Source organism: Vicugna pacos, chromosome 18, assembly GCF_048564905.1.
Source record: "Vicugna pacos chromosome 18, VicPac4, whole genome shotgun sequence".
NCBI classification, from domain to species: Eukaryota; Metazoa; Chordata; class Mammalia; order Artiodactyla; family Camelidae; genus Vicugna; species Vicugna pacos.
In genome coordinates, this window is record NC_133004.1 from 46774064 (window position 1) to 46792464 (window position 18401).

General features: G+C 54.9%; 1 protein-coding gene across 1 annotated transcript in view; it reads left to right on the forward strand.

Annotated features, from left to right (window-relative positions):
- Positions 1 to 6443: 6443 nt before the first annotated feature.
- The window catches only part of ADAP1 (ArfGAP with dual PH domains 1), a 57975-nt gene continuing 46017 nt past the window's right edge, over positions 6444 to 18401 (forward strand). Inside the window, exon 1 of the mRNA XM_072943495.1 lies at positions 6444 to 6744. Coding sequence (XP_072799596.1) covers positions 6663 to 6744 — 82 coding nt within the window. The 5' untranslated portion in view covers positions 6444 to 6662. The remainder of the gene's footprint in view (positions 6745 to 18401) is intronic.

Sequence of the window (18401 nt, forward strand, 5' to 3'; positions counted from 1 at the left end):
CCTGCCCGCAAGCCCCCCACCCCTGTGCCTACACCCCGCTCACCCAGGGGCAGCCCAGAGCAGGTGCCACTGCAGGCTGGGCACCACGGAGACAGTGACGGGCGGCAAGGGGCTCCTGTCCACACCCACAGTCTGTGCCCAAGGGCAGAGGCTGCCAGGCGTAGAAGCGGGGCCGGGGCAGAGGGAGCTCGGGGAGGGCTCACACCAGGCCCAGGGTGCCCAGGTGCCGCGTCTGCCCCGGGCCCTCTGGGCCCTGCCTTTCCCGGCCTCTTTGGAGAGAGCCCTGGGTGTGGGGACTGTGGGGCAGGGTTTCCAGATACCACCCTGTGCTCCCACTGGGTATGAAGTCCCCTCAAACTTAGCTTCAGACCTGGCATTTTAGGGTTACCATTCTCCTGGTCCTGGGCTCGGCTGCGGTCAGCAGGTGGTTCTCGCCAGCTGGTGTCTGAGGCTCACCTGAGCTGGGAGGACCCCAGTAGCTGGGCTGATAGGGCGGCCTGGACATCCCTGTCTCCAGCTCTCTGCATGGGGCCTTGGCACAGTGGTGACTTCAGGTGAGCCCGGCTTTGTACCTGGGGCTTGGGCTCCCTCAGAAAAACAGAGACAGAGAGAGACAGAGAGACAGAGACTCAGAGACAGGGCGCCAGGTGGAAACTGCACCCTTTATGCTCATAAGCACCCACCCTCCCTGGTGGCACACTCACAGCTCCCCCACCCAGATTCAGGGTGAGCACACAGCCCACCTCCTAGTGGGGACGGTGGGGGAGGGGGGATGTCAGTCTCATTACGGAAGATTCAGGGATGGTTGGACATGGTGGGGCATAGACAGAGGGGCCCTCTCTGGGAAATTGGAGTCCCCCTCAGACGCCCCGCCCCACCCGCCTATCCGAGGCCTGTCCTGACGTGTCCGTGTCCGGGCAGCTGGCTCTGTTTGCCATTATGTGTCCTTTGAAGACCAATTCCTTTCACTGAGCATCACGTGTTCAAGTTTCATCCAGGCTGTAGCAGGTGTCAGTGCTTCACTCCTTGTGACTGAGTCATATTCCGCTGTCAGGAGGGACCCTGTCGTGTGTCTGTCGTCTGTCAGTGGATACATGATCTGCCCCCTCCGGCCACCGTGGGTAATGCTGCCGTGGACATTCATGTACTGGTGTTTGAGTGACGTATGTTTTCATGTCTCCTGGGCACGTACTTAGGAGTGGAATTGCTGGGTCACATGGTGACTCTGTTTGAGGAACGGTTTCCACGTGGCTGCAGCGTTTTGCACCCCCGCCAGCAGCGGATGAGGGCTCCGATTTCTCGCGTCCTCACCATCACTGGTGAGTTTCCACCGCAAACCGCGGCCGCCCCAGCGCGAGTGCGCGGCCTCCCATCTCCCGGATGGCGGGCGGTGCCGAGTGCTTTTCACGCACACACTGGGTCTGTTTGTACGTCTTCCCTGGACAAAGGTCTGTTCAGGTCCTCTCCCCATTGCTTCACTGGGTAACTTGCCTTTTTACTATTGAGTTTTGAGAATTCTTTATAAGTGAGATTTCTTTGGGTTGCACTGATTAGCGTGTGGACTTAAAACCGGCAGCTCCACGTCATGGCTGAGAGGGATGGGGCCAGCAGTGACCCCGTGTCCTTCCATGGGCCCCGCCCAGCCTCACCCTTCTTCCCAAACTGCACAGAGTGGCCCCGGGTAGCTGCAGCAGCCCCAGAGGACCTTCTTGGCTGGTCCCACCCCCGCCCAGCCAGGGCACCTTCCGGCTCACTGCTCTGGGAGAACGCAGCCCAGGGGCCCCAAGAGCCTTCCAGAACCACCCATCTCCCTGTGCCACATGCTGGTTCTCCTAGGGACACCAAGCCAAAAATATTTTAAAATGTCCCCAAACCTACTATGCAACCTTTAGCGCCCTGTGCCTCAGAGACCTCACCCCACATGTCACGTCTGGGGACAACCCTGAGACCCCATCTTCCTAGGGGGCTTCCGGGGCTAGCGCCACCCTGACATGTGGAAAGCACCTTTGGTCCTGCTGACCTGTCCCCTCTCACCCTCTGCTTTCAGGGTTGTGAACTCTTGTGCCTCTGGCTTTGGGGTGGGGAGGGGCCTCCATGTCTCTCTGTTAAGCACATGCAGAGCTCTCACGCAGGGCTCCTGAATGACCCTGCTGTGCCACAGAGCAGCTTTCCTTTTGGTTTTTCTGTGTTTCTCTTGGAGAGAAAAAAACTTGAGCCCTCTGTCGGGGTTGGGGCTGGAGACTGAGGGCGGTGGCTGCGGGAGTTGCATTGGGTGACGGCTTTAAAACAGGAACTGTCCTGGCCGCACCAGGAAGCTGGTCCTCCTGGCCAGACATGTCTCCGTCAAGCATGCTAGCGGCTTCATGAAGCCATCCCCGCCCTTCTGGGGGGTGCTCACTTCCTCAGCCTCCCCATCTCTGTCCTGGTGTCCCAGCAGAGGCCTGGCCCGCAGCTGACAAATGGCACCCAGTGGAGGGCTGACCCCAGCAATCTAACCAAGTCCGCAGCTCCTCACTCCTGGGCAGACCCCCGGCGTCCCCTCCGGGCCCGGCAGGGAGGGAAGGGTGCAGGCACAGGGATGGGCTGCAGCCCTGCCTGAGGCCCCGGGAGGGTTCCGGCCAGAGCCGGCAGCTGTCCTGGTTCCTGCTCTGGGCCCCTCTTGCCCAATGCCAGCCCGGAACCTGTGGTTGCTCAGCCCAGGAGCCCTGGCGCATCTGGCGGGGGGCTTGAGAGTGGGATCTGGTTCTGGAAGGCCGTGCCCGCTCTCCCCACCTGCCATGCTGGGGTTGGGGCTCATGCAGCCCAAACCCAGGGGTGCTGGCAGGAGAGGTGGACACAGCCTCGAGGTCTCCGTCTTCTCCCCTAATTAGGTGCTCTGTGAATGCTGCTGAGTGGAGGGGCCTGTGCACGCTTCTGGCATTTGCTGAGCACCTGCTGTGTGCCCGGGGCTGTGCTGGGCTGTGGGTGGGAGGGACTTCATGCTGGAGACCTCTGGGCTTCGTGGGTCCCCTCCCCGTCCCAGGCCCGTGTGCCAATCTCACCTGCTTTACTCCAAAGGTGCTCCTGGGGGGCACATCCTGGGCTTCCTGCGGCATCACGGGAAGAAAATAGCCAGCCTTGGCTATGGGATGTCCGGGGCCACTGGACCCCACCCCCTGCACTCTCATCTCTGCCCAGGGCAGACAGATCTGGACAACCGGATCCCTCCAGCCTGGGTCAGAGCCCCCAGAGGATGGGGCTCTGTGGGGGCGGCTGAGGCCCCAGCCCGCTGGGCCCATGTGCCCCACTCCTGGGTGGATGGGAAGCCACTCAGGAGGCCAGGTACCCACAGGCCAGTGGCTGTGGGTCTCCTGACTCTGTTGTGCAAACACAGCAGAGAAACTCAGCGTCTGTGAGTTTGCTCAGGCTGCTGAGTGGCCTGGAACCACAGAAATGTCCCCCCACGACCTGGAGCCACTAGTACCAGGTTAAGGAGCCCAGGCTGGCTCCCCCTGGAGGTTCTGAGGGGGGTCTCCTCAGGCCTCTCCCCTCAAGGCGGGGGGCTCCGCCAATCCTTGGGGCTCCTTGGCTTGTGGACACATGGCCCCCCGCCCCCCTCATCACATGGCCTCTCCCTGTGTGTCTCTGTGTCCAAATCTCCCCTTTGTAAGAACACTGGTTGTTGGATTTAGGGCCACCCTCATGACCTCTCCTTCACTTGCTTATCTGCAAAGACGGTCTGCGGATAAGGCCACGTTCACAGGTAGGAAGGTTAGGACTCTGGCATATCTTTTGGGGGAGGTGATTCAGCCCGGGTCATAAACCAGCAAACACAGAAGCATGCTGTGCAAACACGGTGGTGGTACCAGGGTCTTCACCTCCATCAGGCCGCCTCTCCTCTCCCCTCTCCGGCCTCTGGCACCCAGCGTGGCCCCTGCTCCAGGACCAACCTCATTTCTTGCCGGGAGGTGCCCACAACCATCCATCCTGCTCTCAGGGTGCTCGCCAGCCCCTGGAACATGGCTGCTGTGCCAGGAGAGGCTGAGGGTCAGGCCGAGGGCAAGGCACATCCCCTCTGAGGGGCCCAGGCCTGGCCCCTGTCCATCTCACTCCCTCCCTGGGGAGAGCCAGCCCCTGCCCACGCTGGATGTGGCCCCGCAGGTTGGGGCCAGGGTTTACCTTGCAGCCGCAGGCTTGTCTGTGTTGCCCAAGGACTTGCGTCGTGTGGATTCCCTTGCCGAGGGGATGCGGAGCAGACAGACCCTGCCCTGGGGGAGTCCATCAACCAGCTCTGCTCAGTGCAGCTCAGTGATTGCCGGCCGGCTGGTGCCCTGGCTTGTCTAGGACCCCACGTAGGCCCAGAAGATGCTTGAGTAATTGGGACCGGGGGCCTTCAGCGCAGCCTCGCAGACCAGGACGGCTGGTGGGGGGTGAGGGGCAGACACTGATGGGGTTTGCTGCACCCCTGTGCAGACCCCTTGCCAGCCCCAGGGGCTCCGGGCCCCCTTGGACAGGACTAACTGGGTCTGCGTCTGACCCACCCTGGGTCGTGTGTGACCCTTTGAATTTTGTGTGAGTCCTGTGCCCCAGCACCCCAGTCTTGACTACAGCCAGGCTGGGACCCCCAGGATGTCTTCGCTCTGGCCAGGAAGCCCGGGGTGGGGGCTGCAGCTCTTGGCCCTGCCTTTCTTCTCATAGAAGAATCTGTTTCACATCCTGACATCTCTTCTCAAATCCTCACTCCCTCCCACCTCCCTGGATTGTGTCCTTGCCTCCTTAATGGGCTGGGAGACAGCGGGCGAGGCTGTCCACCCACACCCTTCCCTCCCCTGGGAGGCCGTTGTGCACCCGCTTGTCCCACAAGGCTTTTCTGTGGCCTCCCTGCTCCTCCCTGGCCCGCAGTAACCCTGCAGAGTTAGATGTTTATCCCAGTCCTCCACCTAGAAGCCACGTGTGGCCTTGGGTGTGATTAAACTGCCCTGGGTTGCAGCTTCCCCAGCTGTGAAATGGGGATTAAATGCCCGTAAGGGGTGTGACCTAAAGCCTGGTGCAGAGTAGCCGGTCAGCAGAGCAGCTGTTGTTACGATTAAGGCCAGTCTGTCTTCATCAGGTGCCAGTCTCCACTCAGCAGATTCCGACCCTGCACGGGGACCTGGGGATGGAAATGTCACCTGTCTCTCCCCAAAAGGGCTCCTTCTGATGGGGAGAAAGACGTGCGACCAGTTCAAGCACACGATGCCACAGGTCTCGTGATTTGAAAAGTAACCCAAAGTGTGTTCCCATGTGGTCCTAAAAGACCCACTGGAAGCCCCGTGTCGGCCAGACGGGGTGGGGTTGGGTGAGCAGGCCTTGGTGGACCAGCGCCCACGCGGTCTTCACAGAGGGCAGGCTGGCAAGGTCCATCACCAGTTCACACGCCTTCCCCTTGTTCCAGAGGTGCCGCTGAGGGGCGCGAGTCCACCGGAGACGCTTGCAGAGGTGCTGGTTGTGTGCTTGTGGTTCCAAACGACTGAAAAGGGCCTAAATGCCTCTCAGCTGGTGCCTGGGGGCCAGCTGTCATCCACCTTTGAGTGGGACGCAGCCTCGGAAGAGAAAGGCGCGGGTATCTGTGTGCTGACTTGAAAGGTGTGGACGGTTATCAAGTGAAGATAAACAACCAGCCAAAACCCCAGGGGCAGACCAGAAGGGACAGGGACTCCCTTGGTGTTTTGGCAGGTCAAGGACCATTCTGGAAGGATGCTAATAGATTGTTAACAGCAGTTGGCGCAGAACTGCCCAGGGTTGGGGGTAGGGAGGCTGTAATTTTTCAGTCTGGTACTGATTGAATTTATTTTTTAACAAGATGCATCATTGCATTCATCATTTAAGAAGAAAGTGGAAAGAATTTGAAAAATGCTGGGGCATGTCACTTCCAACTCCCCATGTTGCCCTCATGTCTGGGTCTTGACCTGACTCAGAGCAGCCGTATCCAGGGCACCGTGTCCTCCTCTCCTGTCCCTACTGTGGATGAAGGGGGGGCCCTTCTGCGGCCTGAGCAGCCACCACTCTGGGGCTCGTCACCTGCTAGCCATCTTCTCCCAGGGCAAGGATGGTGTGAGCCCCGGACCCCAGCGCTGGGCATGCACCCCTTCCTTAAGCATTCCCAGCGTGCCCACTGGGCGTGGCGCGATGTCCCCTGAGCGCGCCGTGGGTGTCCAGGCGCTAATGCCGCCCAGATGACTGCATGATGATCTCACCCAGGCTGGTGCTTATTTGGTTCCCTCAAGCCCCCCACCAGTGTGGCCGATGGCACTGCGCCCGGGCAGGTGGGACGCTGAGCCCGAATGAGGCGGGCCTTGGGCCGACCTCGCCGGGGCGGGGGTCCCCCGGGTGGGCTAGGGGCCGCCGGCCCGGCGCGGGAGGAGGCCGCCCGCCCGCGCCGCTGGGGGCCGCCCGCGGGCCGAGCCGGCCAGAGCGCGCCGTGCGCCCCGGGCCCCGCGCCGGCACACGCTCGGCGGCCGCGGCGGCAACAAGAGCGGCGGCGGCGGCGGAGCGGGGCTGGGCGGCAGGAATGCGGAACCGGCGCGCGGACTGAGCGGCCCAGGATGGCGCAGGGGCGGCGGCGGCGGGCGGCCTCCGCGGTGCCCTAGCGCGGCGGGGCGGACGCTCCGACCCCGGCATCGCGGCCCGCCAGCATCGCGGCCATGGCCAAGGAGCGGCGGAGGGCCGTGCTGGAGCTGCTGCAGCGGCCGGGGAACGCGCACTGTGCCGACTGCGGCGCCCCGGGTAGGTGCTGGCCGGGTGGGTGCGGACCGGGTGGGCGCGCCCAGGGCGCTGCGGGCCTGGGGCGGGGGTGCGGGCCGGTGGTTGCCCGCCCGCGTGGGTGAGGGCCCGGGCGGATGCCGCCCGGGGTGGTGCCGGCCTGGATGCCAGTCCTGGGCCCGGGGAGGGGTGCTGCGGCGCCTGCGTGGCTCGGGGGCGCAGGCTGCGCAGCCTGGTCCCCGCTCGGGTGGGACGCGGGCCCGAGGGCGCCTGCGGGAGCCCGACATCGCCTGCTCGTGGCCCCCGGCCGGGGGCTGTGTCGCTGCCTCCCCTCCCCCCGGTTGCGTGTCTCGCTGTCACCCGGGAACCGCCACCGCCTTGCGAAACCTTGGGCTCCGCAAGGAAAGAGGAAATCGTGGCGGGCGACCGGCTGCAGGGAGAGGACGGACAAGCGGCCCCCGGCCTTCTGTGCATGGGTGTGGGGGTCCACCTGGCTCCCCTCCACCTGGAGGTGACGTCATGGGCCCCTCGCCTGGAGCCACCCCCTGGCGCTGCGCCTCCAGCAGGGGGAGAAAGCACCTGCCATCTCCGCGTGGACCTGGGGGGGAAGGGGCGCCCCCTCCCCCACCCAGCCTCGCTGTCCTTGGGCAAGAGGCCAGTTCAGGTGGGGCAGGAGGGCAGGTGCAGCTCAGAACAGGCACACAGCCACCTGCACCCCATCCTCCCAGCAGGCATCTCCCAGACTTTGCTCTTGGGTGGTGCCTGCTCTGGGGTGATTTCCAAGGTGCCAGAGCACTAGGGAGCTTACCTCCCTTCCTGGGGCTGCTGGGATTGGCAGGAAAAGAAAAGGCTTTGCTCTCAGACCAGCAGGACAGCTTCTAAGCTGGGAGCCCTGGGCTGGGCCTGGGTGGGGGTGGGGCAGAAACAGCCCCTAGGGCTCACCTGCTCATGGCCCCAGTAGGGAGGGTGGCCCACCTCAGGGGCTGGCCTCCAGGCCCTGCAGGGACACACTGGCTGCTCCACTGGGGTCTCCTCGGCTGAGCCCCTCAGAACGAGTCTGACACACCATGGAGGGGCCCAGGCCCCCAGAGAGGGAAGGTGGGAAGACTCTGCATTTGTTCTGAGACACCTGTTTGAGACACACAGCCTCTGGACACCCTCAACTGGACCCACTGCCCAGTCCTCCTCTGCTGCCCACCCACGTCTGGGAGGGGTCTCTGGCAGCCCCAGGTGCTAGGGACCTGCTGGGCTGCCGCGCTGAGGCTGGAGGCCTTTCCCTGCCACCTGAGCAGGGCCGCGCGGGGCTCACCTTGGCCGTGAAGGGAGGCCGGCATCACCTCCGTGCCTGCTCCTGCCAGCTGGGCCGGCTCACCCCAGACTCTCCCCACCCCCCTCTCCCAGACCTGTATTTCCACTTGTTCAGGAAAGCTGCCCGGGCCATGCCAGGCAGAGGGCTGGTGAGCAAGGGCCGTTGTTGGCTCCTTCTGCTCTCAGGCTTGGCCTGGGGGCGGGGGGAGGGAGCTGGTGCTGTCCCTCGCCCTCCTGGCCACACTGCCCAGAAGGGCCTTCTTTGGATCCAGAGCCTTCCCCCAGCCTAGTAGGAGGGAGGGGCCTCCTTGGCGCAGTAGCCCGTGTGGCTGCTGTGCCCGCCCACCCGCTCGGTCTGGGGGCCACTGCCCTTTGGCAGGCACGGGGGCTCTGGAGCGGTCGGCTGTCCCTGGCATCGGGCCAAGACTCTGCTTTCCAGACTTGGCCCATGACATCAGCATCTTGCCTCATCTGTTTGGCAGCCTGTGGAGCAGATGAGAGATGGGTGGTTGCCCCCATTTTACAGCTGGGGAGACTGAGGCCTTGAGAACCTGAGCTGTCATAGGGGACGTGGTGCCTCAAAGGCAGACCAGCTCTCCTGCTGCCCCCCCATCCCTGGTGTTCTGTGCCACTGTGGGGGTGCCACCAGGGTTCCTGTCCCTCCTGTGGCCCAGATGGGCGACTAGGTCCCACTTTGACGTTGCGGGGGCCGGAAGGGAACTGGCTCGTGGGTCCTCCTCTCGACCGCAGCCTGCCAGGAGTGAGGTGCCCAGGGACTTGGCTCTGCACTGCAGGACACGGGGCTGTTCCAGGGCCCCCAGTCACCAGGCATGGGACTTGGTAGTAGATTTGGGCAGACCTGGGCTGCCAGGAGGGGGGCTGCAGCCCCTGCAGCCCTGCTCCCAGACCCTCCCATTATCTGCCCCTCGTGGGCTCCAGTGTGCCCTTAAACATGGGTCCTGGCCCCATGGCCTCCCAGAGAAGCTTTTCTCATTGAAGACCTGGGCGAGGGTCTCCACCCTGCAGGGTGGGCAGGGCGGGTGGGGTCTCTCGCTTCCTCCCAGTCGCCAGCCAGGGACAAATGACCCTGTCTCTTTGCACTCAGGTCTGATGACTGGGAGCGACGCGGGCTCTCAGCTTTTTCACTGGGCTGGGGTATGGGTGATAATTTTGTAGTGCTTTGATGCATGTCACCTGGACCTCTGGATGGCCTAGAACACCAGGTAAAACCAATGCTGAGCGCACCTGGGCCCTCTGATTTGCGAGGTCTGGGCCCAGTAAGGAGATCTTTCTCACAAGACGGATGGTGTGGGATGGTGGTGTGGAGACCCCACTGCCCCAGGACGGGGGTGTCTGGGTGTGAGCGGCCCAGGGGCCCGTCCTCGCAGCCCGGCTGGGACTAGTGCGCGTGCCTGCAAGGCCGAGGCGGTGAACTCGGAGTAGGAGGTCCTTCCTCAACCCCGGAGGCTTCAAGGCCGAGGTGACTTTTCAGACGCTGCTCTAAACCCGGCCAGGAGAACCTGGGCTGGGAGGAGTGTCAGGGATTCGGCTTGGTTTGGGAGAGGGTGGCTGGCAGGGCGCTGCTGACGAGTGGACTAGGCCGTCTCCCCTTTCTGGGCCAGCAGCCCACCTGGGTTTTGGGTTAAAAATTTGCGGGGGGGACGTGCGGGGTGTAGCTCAGTGGAAGAGCGCATGCTGGGCGTGCACAAGGTCCCGGGTTCCATCCCCAGTGCCTCTGTTAAGCGGAAAAGTAATTTCTTATTGTGGTAAAACACACACAAGCGTTGCTGCTTTCACCATTTTTAAGTGCACGGCTCAGGGGTATGAAGGACACGCACACTGCTGCGCGGCCGTCACCACCCTCCATCTCTGTAGCTCGCTCCATCTCGCAAAACTGAAACTCTGTCCCCCTTCAACACTGACTGACTCCCCGACCCCCTCTTCTGTCTCTGGATTCGACTGAGCACCTGTGTAAGTGGGGCCACACGGGGCCCGCCCTTCTGTGTTGGCTGGTTTCACTGAGCGTCACGTCCTCAGTGTGGATCGTGCAGTAGCCGCTGTCAGGGGTTCCTTCCTTCTTTAAAAAATTGAGACATAATTGACTGTAACATCATGTTAGTTTCAGGCATCCAACATAGTGATTCGACGTTTGTGTGTACTGAGAAGCGATCACCACAGTAAGTGTCGGTAACATCCTTCATCACACGCGGTTACACGAGTTTTCCTACACTGAGAACTTTCGAGATCTGCTTCTCTTAGTGACTTTCAAATGCACACACAGTGCTATTAACTACAGTCACCGTGCCGTGCGTAGCACCCCCAGGAGCCGTTTGCTGTGTGAGTGGGAGTTTGCACCGCTGGACCGTCCTCGCCCATCTCCCCACTCCACCCCCCGCCTCTGGCGACCGGCCGTGTGCTCTCTGTGTCGGTGAGTGTGGGGCCGGGGGTTTGCTTCTCGCAGACTGTAGGTGCAGTGTTTGCCCTTCTCTGTCTGGTGTGCCTCCCTCAGCGCAAGGCCCTCGGGAGCCGTGCACCCTGTCGCAAGTGGCAGAGCTTCCTTCTCTCTGTGGCTGAATGATACTCATACATCTCACATCTCTATCCATTCACCCACGGCGGTCGCTTAGGTTGGAGCCACATCCTGGCTGCGGTGAACAAGGCTGTGATGGACCTGGGGAGAGCAATGCCTGTTTGGATTAGTGTTTTCATTTCCTTCCGATAAACGTCCAGAAGTGAAATGACTGGATACTGTGGCAGCTCCACTTTTAAGCTTCTGAGGAGCCTCCGTGCTGTTCCCTCCAGAGTGCACAAGGGTTCCCTTTCGCCCGCGTCTTTGCCAACGCTTGCTCTTCCTTGTCCTTTTGAGGACAGCCATTCGGACAGGGGCAAGGTGACGTCTCATTCGGGTTTGATGACTTGTGATGTTGAGCGTCTTTTCATGTGCCTGTTGGCTGTCTGCACGTCTCAGAGGCCTTGCTCATTTTTAAATCAAAGTGTTTGGCTGTTGTACAAGCTCTTTGTATGTTTTGGATATTGACCTGTTATCAGGTATATGATTTGTGAATATTTCCTCCCACTTTCGTTTGGTTGATGGCCTCCTGTGCTGTGCAGAAGCATTTTAGTCCCACTTGTTTATTTCTGCTTTTGTTGCCTTTGCTTTCGGGGTCAAATCCAAAGAATCATCACCACGACCGACGCCGGGAGCTTACTGCCTGTGTTCTTCTAGGAGGTCACGGTTCCAGGTCTTATGTTCAAGTCGCCAACCCATTTTGAGCTGATTGGTGAGTGTATGATGTAAGAAGGGGTCCAGTTTCATGTTTTGCATGTAGCTGTCCCGTCTTCCAACACCGTTTGTTGAAGAGGCTGTGCTTACTCCATTGTATAGTCTTGGCTCCTCTGCAGCAAATTGATTGACCCTTGGTGTCTGGTTTATTTCTGAGCTCTCTGTTCTGCTCCCCTGAGCTGTGTGTCTGGCTTTATGCTAACACCACACTGTTCTGATTGCTGTGGCTTCATCACATAGTTTGAAATCAAGACGTACAGTGCCTCCACTTCGTTCCTCTTCCCCAAGATTGCTTTGGCTGTCTGGGCCTCTTAGCAGTTTCTTACAAACTTTAGGATGGTTCTGTTTTTTGTGGAAAAAAAAATCCCATTGGAATTTTGACAGGGATTGCATTGAATCTGTAGATAGCTTCAGGGGAGGATGGACGTTTTAGCAACGTTAATTCTTCCATCCGTGAGCACAGAATACAATTCCATTTATTTCTGTCTTCAACTTCTTTCATCAAGTCTGTGTTCAAGCCTTTCACCTCCCTGATTAAATTTATTCCCAGGTATTTGACTCTTTTTGATGCAAATGTAAACATATTGTTTTCTTAATTTATTTTTCTGATAGTTCTTTTTTTGGGGAGGAAGTTCTAGGGATTGAACGCAGGGCCTGGTGCATGCTAGGCACGCGCTCTACCCCGAGCTACCTCCTCCTCCCGATGGTTCTTTATTAGCGTAGAGAGACGCGGCAGACTGCTGGTTATGTACCGTGCAACTCTGCTGAACTCATGTCGTCTTCTAGCAGGTTCTGGTGGGATCCTAGGGTTTTCTATACATTACACCCCGTCATCTGCAAACAGTGACAGTGTCCCTTTTTCCTTTCGTACTGAAGCACAGTCAGTTACAGCGTTGTGTCGGCTTCTGGTGAACAGCGTAAGAGCTCAGCCATCCACATAACACATGTATTCCTTTTCATGCTCTTTTTCACTGTAGGTTACTACAAGATACCGAGTATAGTTGCTCGTGCACTTTTTCCTTCCTTGTTTGGATGCCGTTTGTTTCCTTTTCTGGCCTGTCTTCCGTGGCCAGGACTTCCAATGCCGTGTTGAAGGACGGTGTGAGGGCAGGCGTCCTTGTCTTGCTCCTGATGTTGGAGGGGAAAGCCTTCCGCGCCTCTCCTGCCGAGGAGCCAGCTGTGGGCTTGTCGTCTGTGGGATTTATTACGTGGAGGTGCTTTCCCTCTGTCCCCGCTTTGTTGAGAGCTTTGATCATAAATAGATGTTGGATTCTGTCAAATGCCTTTTCTGTGCCTGTTGAGATGACCGTGTGAGCTTATTCTTCCCCTGGGGTGGCTGCTGGCTTGAGGGTGCTGGGCAGACCCCAGTTGGCTGTGGTGCGTGGTTCCTCCAATGCATTGTCGAATTCAGTTTACTGATAGTTTGTTGAGGATTTTGCATCTGTGTTCATCAGGGAGGCTGGTGACTTCCTTCTGTTGTGGTGTTTTTGTCTGGTTTTGGTATCAGGGTGACGCTGGCCTTGTGAAATGAGTTTCAAGGTGTTCCCTTACATTTTTTGGAAGAACCTGGGAAGGACTGGTATTAATTCTTCTTTAAATATTTGGTAGAACCCACCAGGGAAGTCGCCTGGTCCCGGGCTTTTGGTTGCGAGGAGGCTGCTGACAGCGGACTCAGCCTCCTTACTAGCAATTGGTTTGTGCAGAGTTTCTGTTTCTTCATGCTTCGGTCTGGGAAGGTTACGTGTTTCTAGGGAATTACCCATTTCTCCCAAGTTGTCCAAGTTGTTGATTTCTGGCTTCACTCAGTTGTGGTCAGAAAAGATGCCTGGTGTGGCCTCCGTCGTCTTAAATCAGGCCTGGTCTGTGGGCCAGAACGTGGCCTCTCCTGGAGAACGCTCGTGCGCGCTTGAGTACAACGTGCATCCGTCGCTCTCGGGTGGAGTTTTCTGTGCGTGTCTGTTAAGGCCGTCGGGCCTAGCGCCTTGATTAAGGCCGAGGGTCCTTACTGGTTCTCTGGACGCTCTGCCCGCTGGCGGGGGGGGGGGTGAGGCCCCTCCTGCTGCTGTGCTGCCCCCGGGTTCTTCCTTTGGGCTTGTGAGCATCTGCTTTACAGCTGTAGGTGTTACATACAGGGCTGGGCGCCTGCATATTTGTGAACGTTCTGTTTTCCTGTTGCGCTGACCTCTCTGTCGCTCTGCGAGGACCTCCGTTGTCAGTTATTGCAGTGTTTGCCTTGGAGTCTGTTTTTCCTGATGTAAGTGTAGCTGCCCCAGATTTCTTTTGGCTGCTGCTGCTTCCGGTTTTAAGCTTGAGTCGTGTTTCATTGTGTGGATGGACCACCTTTTACCTGTGTGTTCTTGCACGGGTGGACGCTTGGGCTGCGTCCATGTGTCAGCTGCTGTGCGTAATGCTGCCATGAACACGGTGGACAAACATCTCAGGACTTCGCTTTCTGTTCTTTTGGGTCTGTACCCAGAAGTGGAATCCATTTTTTGAGTCATCTCCATACTGTCTTCCAAAGTGGCTGTATCATTTTGTGTGCCCACCAGCAGTGCGCAGGGGTGTGTTCCAGCTTCTCCACATTCTCGCCAGCACTTGTGGTTTTCTGTTTTGCTTTGTTTCTGAGAGCGGCCATTCCATTGAGCGTGAGGTGGTGTCTTACTACGGTGATGACTGGTCACGCCGAGCATCTCTTCACGCGCTGCTGGCCGTTTGTATGTTTTCTTTGGAGAAATGTCTATTTAAATCCTTTGCCCACTATTAAATTGGGTTGTTCGGTTTTTGTTGTTGCTGTTAGTTCTGGGGAGTTCCCTATATGCTCTGGATATTAATCCACTATCAGGTATGTGATTTGCAAATATTTTCTCCCCGTCTATGGGTTGCCTTTTATTTGGTGGGTCGTATCTTTTGATGCACAAATTTTTAAAATTTTCATGAAGTCCAATTTGCTTATTTTTTCTTTTGTTGCCTTTGCTGTTTGGTGTCATATCTGAGAAGGCATTTCCAAACCCAGTGTCGTGAAGCTTTTGTCCCGTGTTTTCTTCTCAGCGTTTTACTGCTTTTAGGTCCGTCGCTTAGGTTCTTGATCCAGTTTGAGTTAATTTTGTGTGTGGTGTTAGCTGAGGGTGCAGCTTTATTCCCTTGCTCATGTTGGGTGTCCGGTGTCCAGCACCCTTTCTTGCAAAGACTCTTCTTCCTCCGTTGACTGGCCTTGGCGCCCCTGTCAGAGCCACCTGACTGTATGTGCGAGGGCTTATTTCTGGCTCTCTAGTCTTTCCGTTGGTCTATATGTCTATTTTTATGCTGATACCAACTGTTTTTGTTACTGTAGCTTTGTAGTAGGTTTTGAAATCAGAGAATGTCAGTCCTTCAGTTTTGCTCTTTTTCGAGATTGTCTTATGTATTTGGGGTCGCTTGAGATTGCATATGAATTTTAGGATGGGTTTTTCTATTTCTGCAAAAAGTATCTTGGGGATTTTGGTAGGGATTGCATTGACTTTTTACATCACTTTGGGTAATGTTGCCGTTTTAACAATATTAAGTCTTCCAACCCATGAACATGGGATATGTTTCCATTTATATATGCTTTCTTTAATTTCTTTCAGGAATATTTCATACTTTTTATTGTACAAGTTTTTCACCACCTTGGTTAATTCCTAAGTGTTTTATTCTTTTTGATGCTAATGTAAATGGCCTTGTTTTATAATTCCTTTTCAAATTGTTCATCGTGTATAGAAATACAACTGATTTTTCTGTGTTAACTTTGAATCCTGCCACTTTGCTTAATCCATCTATTAGTTCTAACTAATAGAAATATTAGTTAGAGTCTTTAGGAATTTCTACGTATAGGGTCATATCATTTGCAAACACAGATAATTTTACTTCTTCCTTTCCAATCTGCATGACTTTTAGTTCTTTTTCTTGCTTAATTGCTATGGTTAGAACTTCCAGTATAATGTTGAACAGAAGTGGTGCTCAGGGCGTCCTTGTTTTGTTCCTGATTTTAAAGGAAAAGCCTTCAGTCTTTTTCCATTGACTACTATGTTTGCTGTGGGGTTTTCATATATGGCTTTTATTATGTGGAGTTAGTTTATTTCTGTTCCTTCTTGTTGAGTGTTTTTATGAAGCATGCTGAATTTTGTCAGATGCTTTTTCTACACCAATGTGATCAAATGGTTTTTTTCCCTTCATTCTGTTCATGTGATGTATTATATTGCTTTATTTTTCATGTATTGTACTGTTCTCGCGTTCCAGAAATAAATCTCACGTGGTCATGGTATATAATCCTTTAATGTGCTACTGAATTCAGTTTGATAGCATTTTGTTGAGGATTTTTGCACCAATGTTGATAAGATACATTGGTTTTAGTTTTCTTTTCTTATGGTGTCTTTGGCTTTGGTGTCAGATTTACACTGGTCCTATAGGATGAGCTAGGAAATTTTCATCACCTTCAGTTCTTCAATTTTTAAAAAATACGTGAGAGGAATTGGCATCAGTTCTTTTGTAAGTCATTGGAAGAATGCGCCGCTGACGCCGTGCAGCCCAGTCCTGTCCTTGCTGTCCAGCCTCCTTACTGCTCAGGCTGCGTGTTTCTCCCTGAGTTCGTCTCGGTGGGTTTTGTGCTTCCAGGAATTTGTCCATTTTATCCAAGTTGTCCAGGTTGTTGGCATATACTTGTTTGTAGTGCTTTCTTATAATCCTTTTTACTTCTGTAGAATTGGTAATAATGTCTCCACTTTCATTTCTGATTTTAGTATTTTGAGTCTTCTTTTTTTTAGTTGATCTAAGTAAAGTTTTGTCAATTTGTTGATCTTTTCCAAGAACCAACTTTTGGTTTCGTTTATTTTCTCTATTGTTTTTGTGCCCTCTATGTCATTTATCTTTGCTCTAATCTTTCTTTTTTCTTCTTTTCTCTAACTTCGCATTTGGTTCTCCTTTTTCTAGGTCTTTAAGTTGTAAAGTTAGAATATTGATTTTGGATCTTTCTTGTTTGTTTAATGCATGCATTTATAGCTATAAATTTCCCCCTTAGCACCACTTTTGCTGTCTCTCAGAAGTTTTGTTATGTTGTGTTTTTGTTTTCATTCATTTCTGAGTGTTTTCTAATTTCTACTGTGATTTCTTCTTAGATCCGCTTGTTATTTAAAAGTGTGTTATTAAATTTCCGCAGTTTTGTGAACTTTGCAGTTTTCCTTGGTGATGGTTTCTAGCTTCATCCCGTTGTGACCAGGGAAGACGCTTCGTACGACGTCAGTCTTTTAAAACACTGAGCCTTTCCTTGTGGCCCAGCGTGTAGTCTGTGTGTGAAACGTCGCGCGCGCCCCCGGCGGGGCGCCCTGCTGTCGCTTTCAGGGGCGTGCTGCACGTGTCGGCCAGGCCTCCTTGCCGCGCTGTGCTCGGTCCTCTGCTTCCGGGCTCGCCTTCCGTCTGGTTGTCCCGCCCGTCGCTGGGGGTGGGGCGCTGAGGTGTCCAGCTGTTGCTGTAGGACCGTCCGTTTCTCCCGTCAGTCCTGCCAGGCTTTGCTTCATGTATTTGGACGGTCTGTCACCGGGTGTGTGAATATTCACTCATGGTTTATCTTCTTGCTGTATTAAACCTTTATTAATACGTAACGTTCTTCCTCGTCTCCTGTAAGCCTGCTGAGTTCAAGTCTGTTCTGTGTAACCGCTCCTCGTCTGCTGGTTGTTGCTGGTGTGGGCCATCCTTCCTACCCTGTCACTTCCACCTTGTCTGTGTGTTTGGCTCTCACATGGATCCCCGGTGGACAGGACATCGTTGGAGCTCGTGTTTTATCCATTCTGTCAGTCTCTGTCTTTTGAGTGGGTGTCTAATACATTTACATTTAAAGCAATTACTGAGAAAGAGGAATTTACTTCCGTCGCTGTGCTGCTTGTGTTCGGTGTGGTCTACAGATTTTTTGTCCTTCATCTCCTGTATTCGTGTCGTATTTCATGTTTAGTCAATTTCTTAGTGAAATGCTTACATTTCTTCCTTATTTCTTTCTGTGTATGTTCTGTAGCTGTCTTCTCTGTGTTTACCATGGGGATTACATATACCATTCTGAAAGCTGTAACATTCTACTGTGAATTTATACCAGCTTACCTTTAATAGTACACAAAACCTCTGCTTTTTTATGGCTCTGTCCCCTCCCATTTCAGTTGTTGATGTCACAAAATGATACCTTTATACATTGTGTGCCCCAAAACATAAACTACTAGTTGTTGTAAATGCACTGTCTCTTGAAGTATGGGAGAAAACAAGAATTGGGGTCACAACGTGAACTCACAGTGATACTAGCTTCTACGCTAGTGCTTTTTTTTCTTTAAGGGTATTCATCTCTTACATCACGTAGATAACGAGAAGTACAGCTGTAGACCATCGTTACAATAGTACTAGGTTTTAAAACTGCCTGCGTATTTAACTGTTACTGAGATCTTGGTTTCTCCACGGGGCTCCGAGGTGCTGTCTAGTGTCCTTTCATGGCACCTGCAGGACTCCCTGGAGCATTTCTTGCAGGTCAGGTCCAGTGGTCACGAACTCCCTCAGCTTCTGTAAGTCGAGGCGTGTCTTCACTTCCCTATCAGTTTTGAAGGACAGTTTTGTGTGGATGTAGAATTCTTTGTTGACAGTTTTTTTTCTTTTAGTACTTTGACTGTGTTGGCCAGCTGTCTTCTGCCTGCAGAGGTCCTGATGAGAAATCTGCTCGGACCTGTTTGAGGATCCCCTGTGTTGCTTCTCTTTTGCTGCTTTCAGCATTCTTTGCTTTTGTCTTCTGACAGTGTGAGTATAGTGTTTCTTGGTGTGGGCCTCTTTGAGTTCGTCTTTTTTGGAGTTTGTTGAGCTTCTTGGGTGTCTGTATGCATGTTTTGCATCAAATCTGTCAAGTTTTCAGCTATTATTTCTTCAAATATTCTCTGCACATTTCTTTCTTTCTCTTCTGGGGCTCCCGAATGCATGTATTGGTCTCTTGATGGTGTCCCACAGGCCCCTCGGGCTCTGCTCACTTTTCCTCAGCCTTTTTTCTTTCTTCCCTCCAGTCTCAATGATTTCTGTTCCCATATCGTCAGGCTCACTGGCTCTTCCTTCTGCC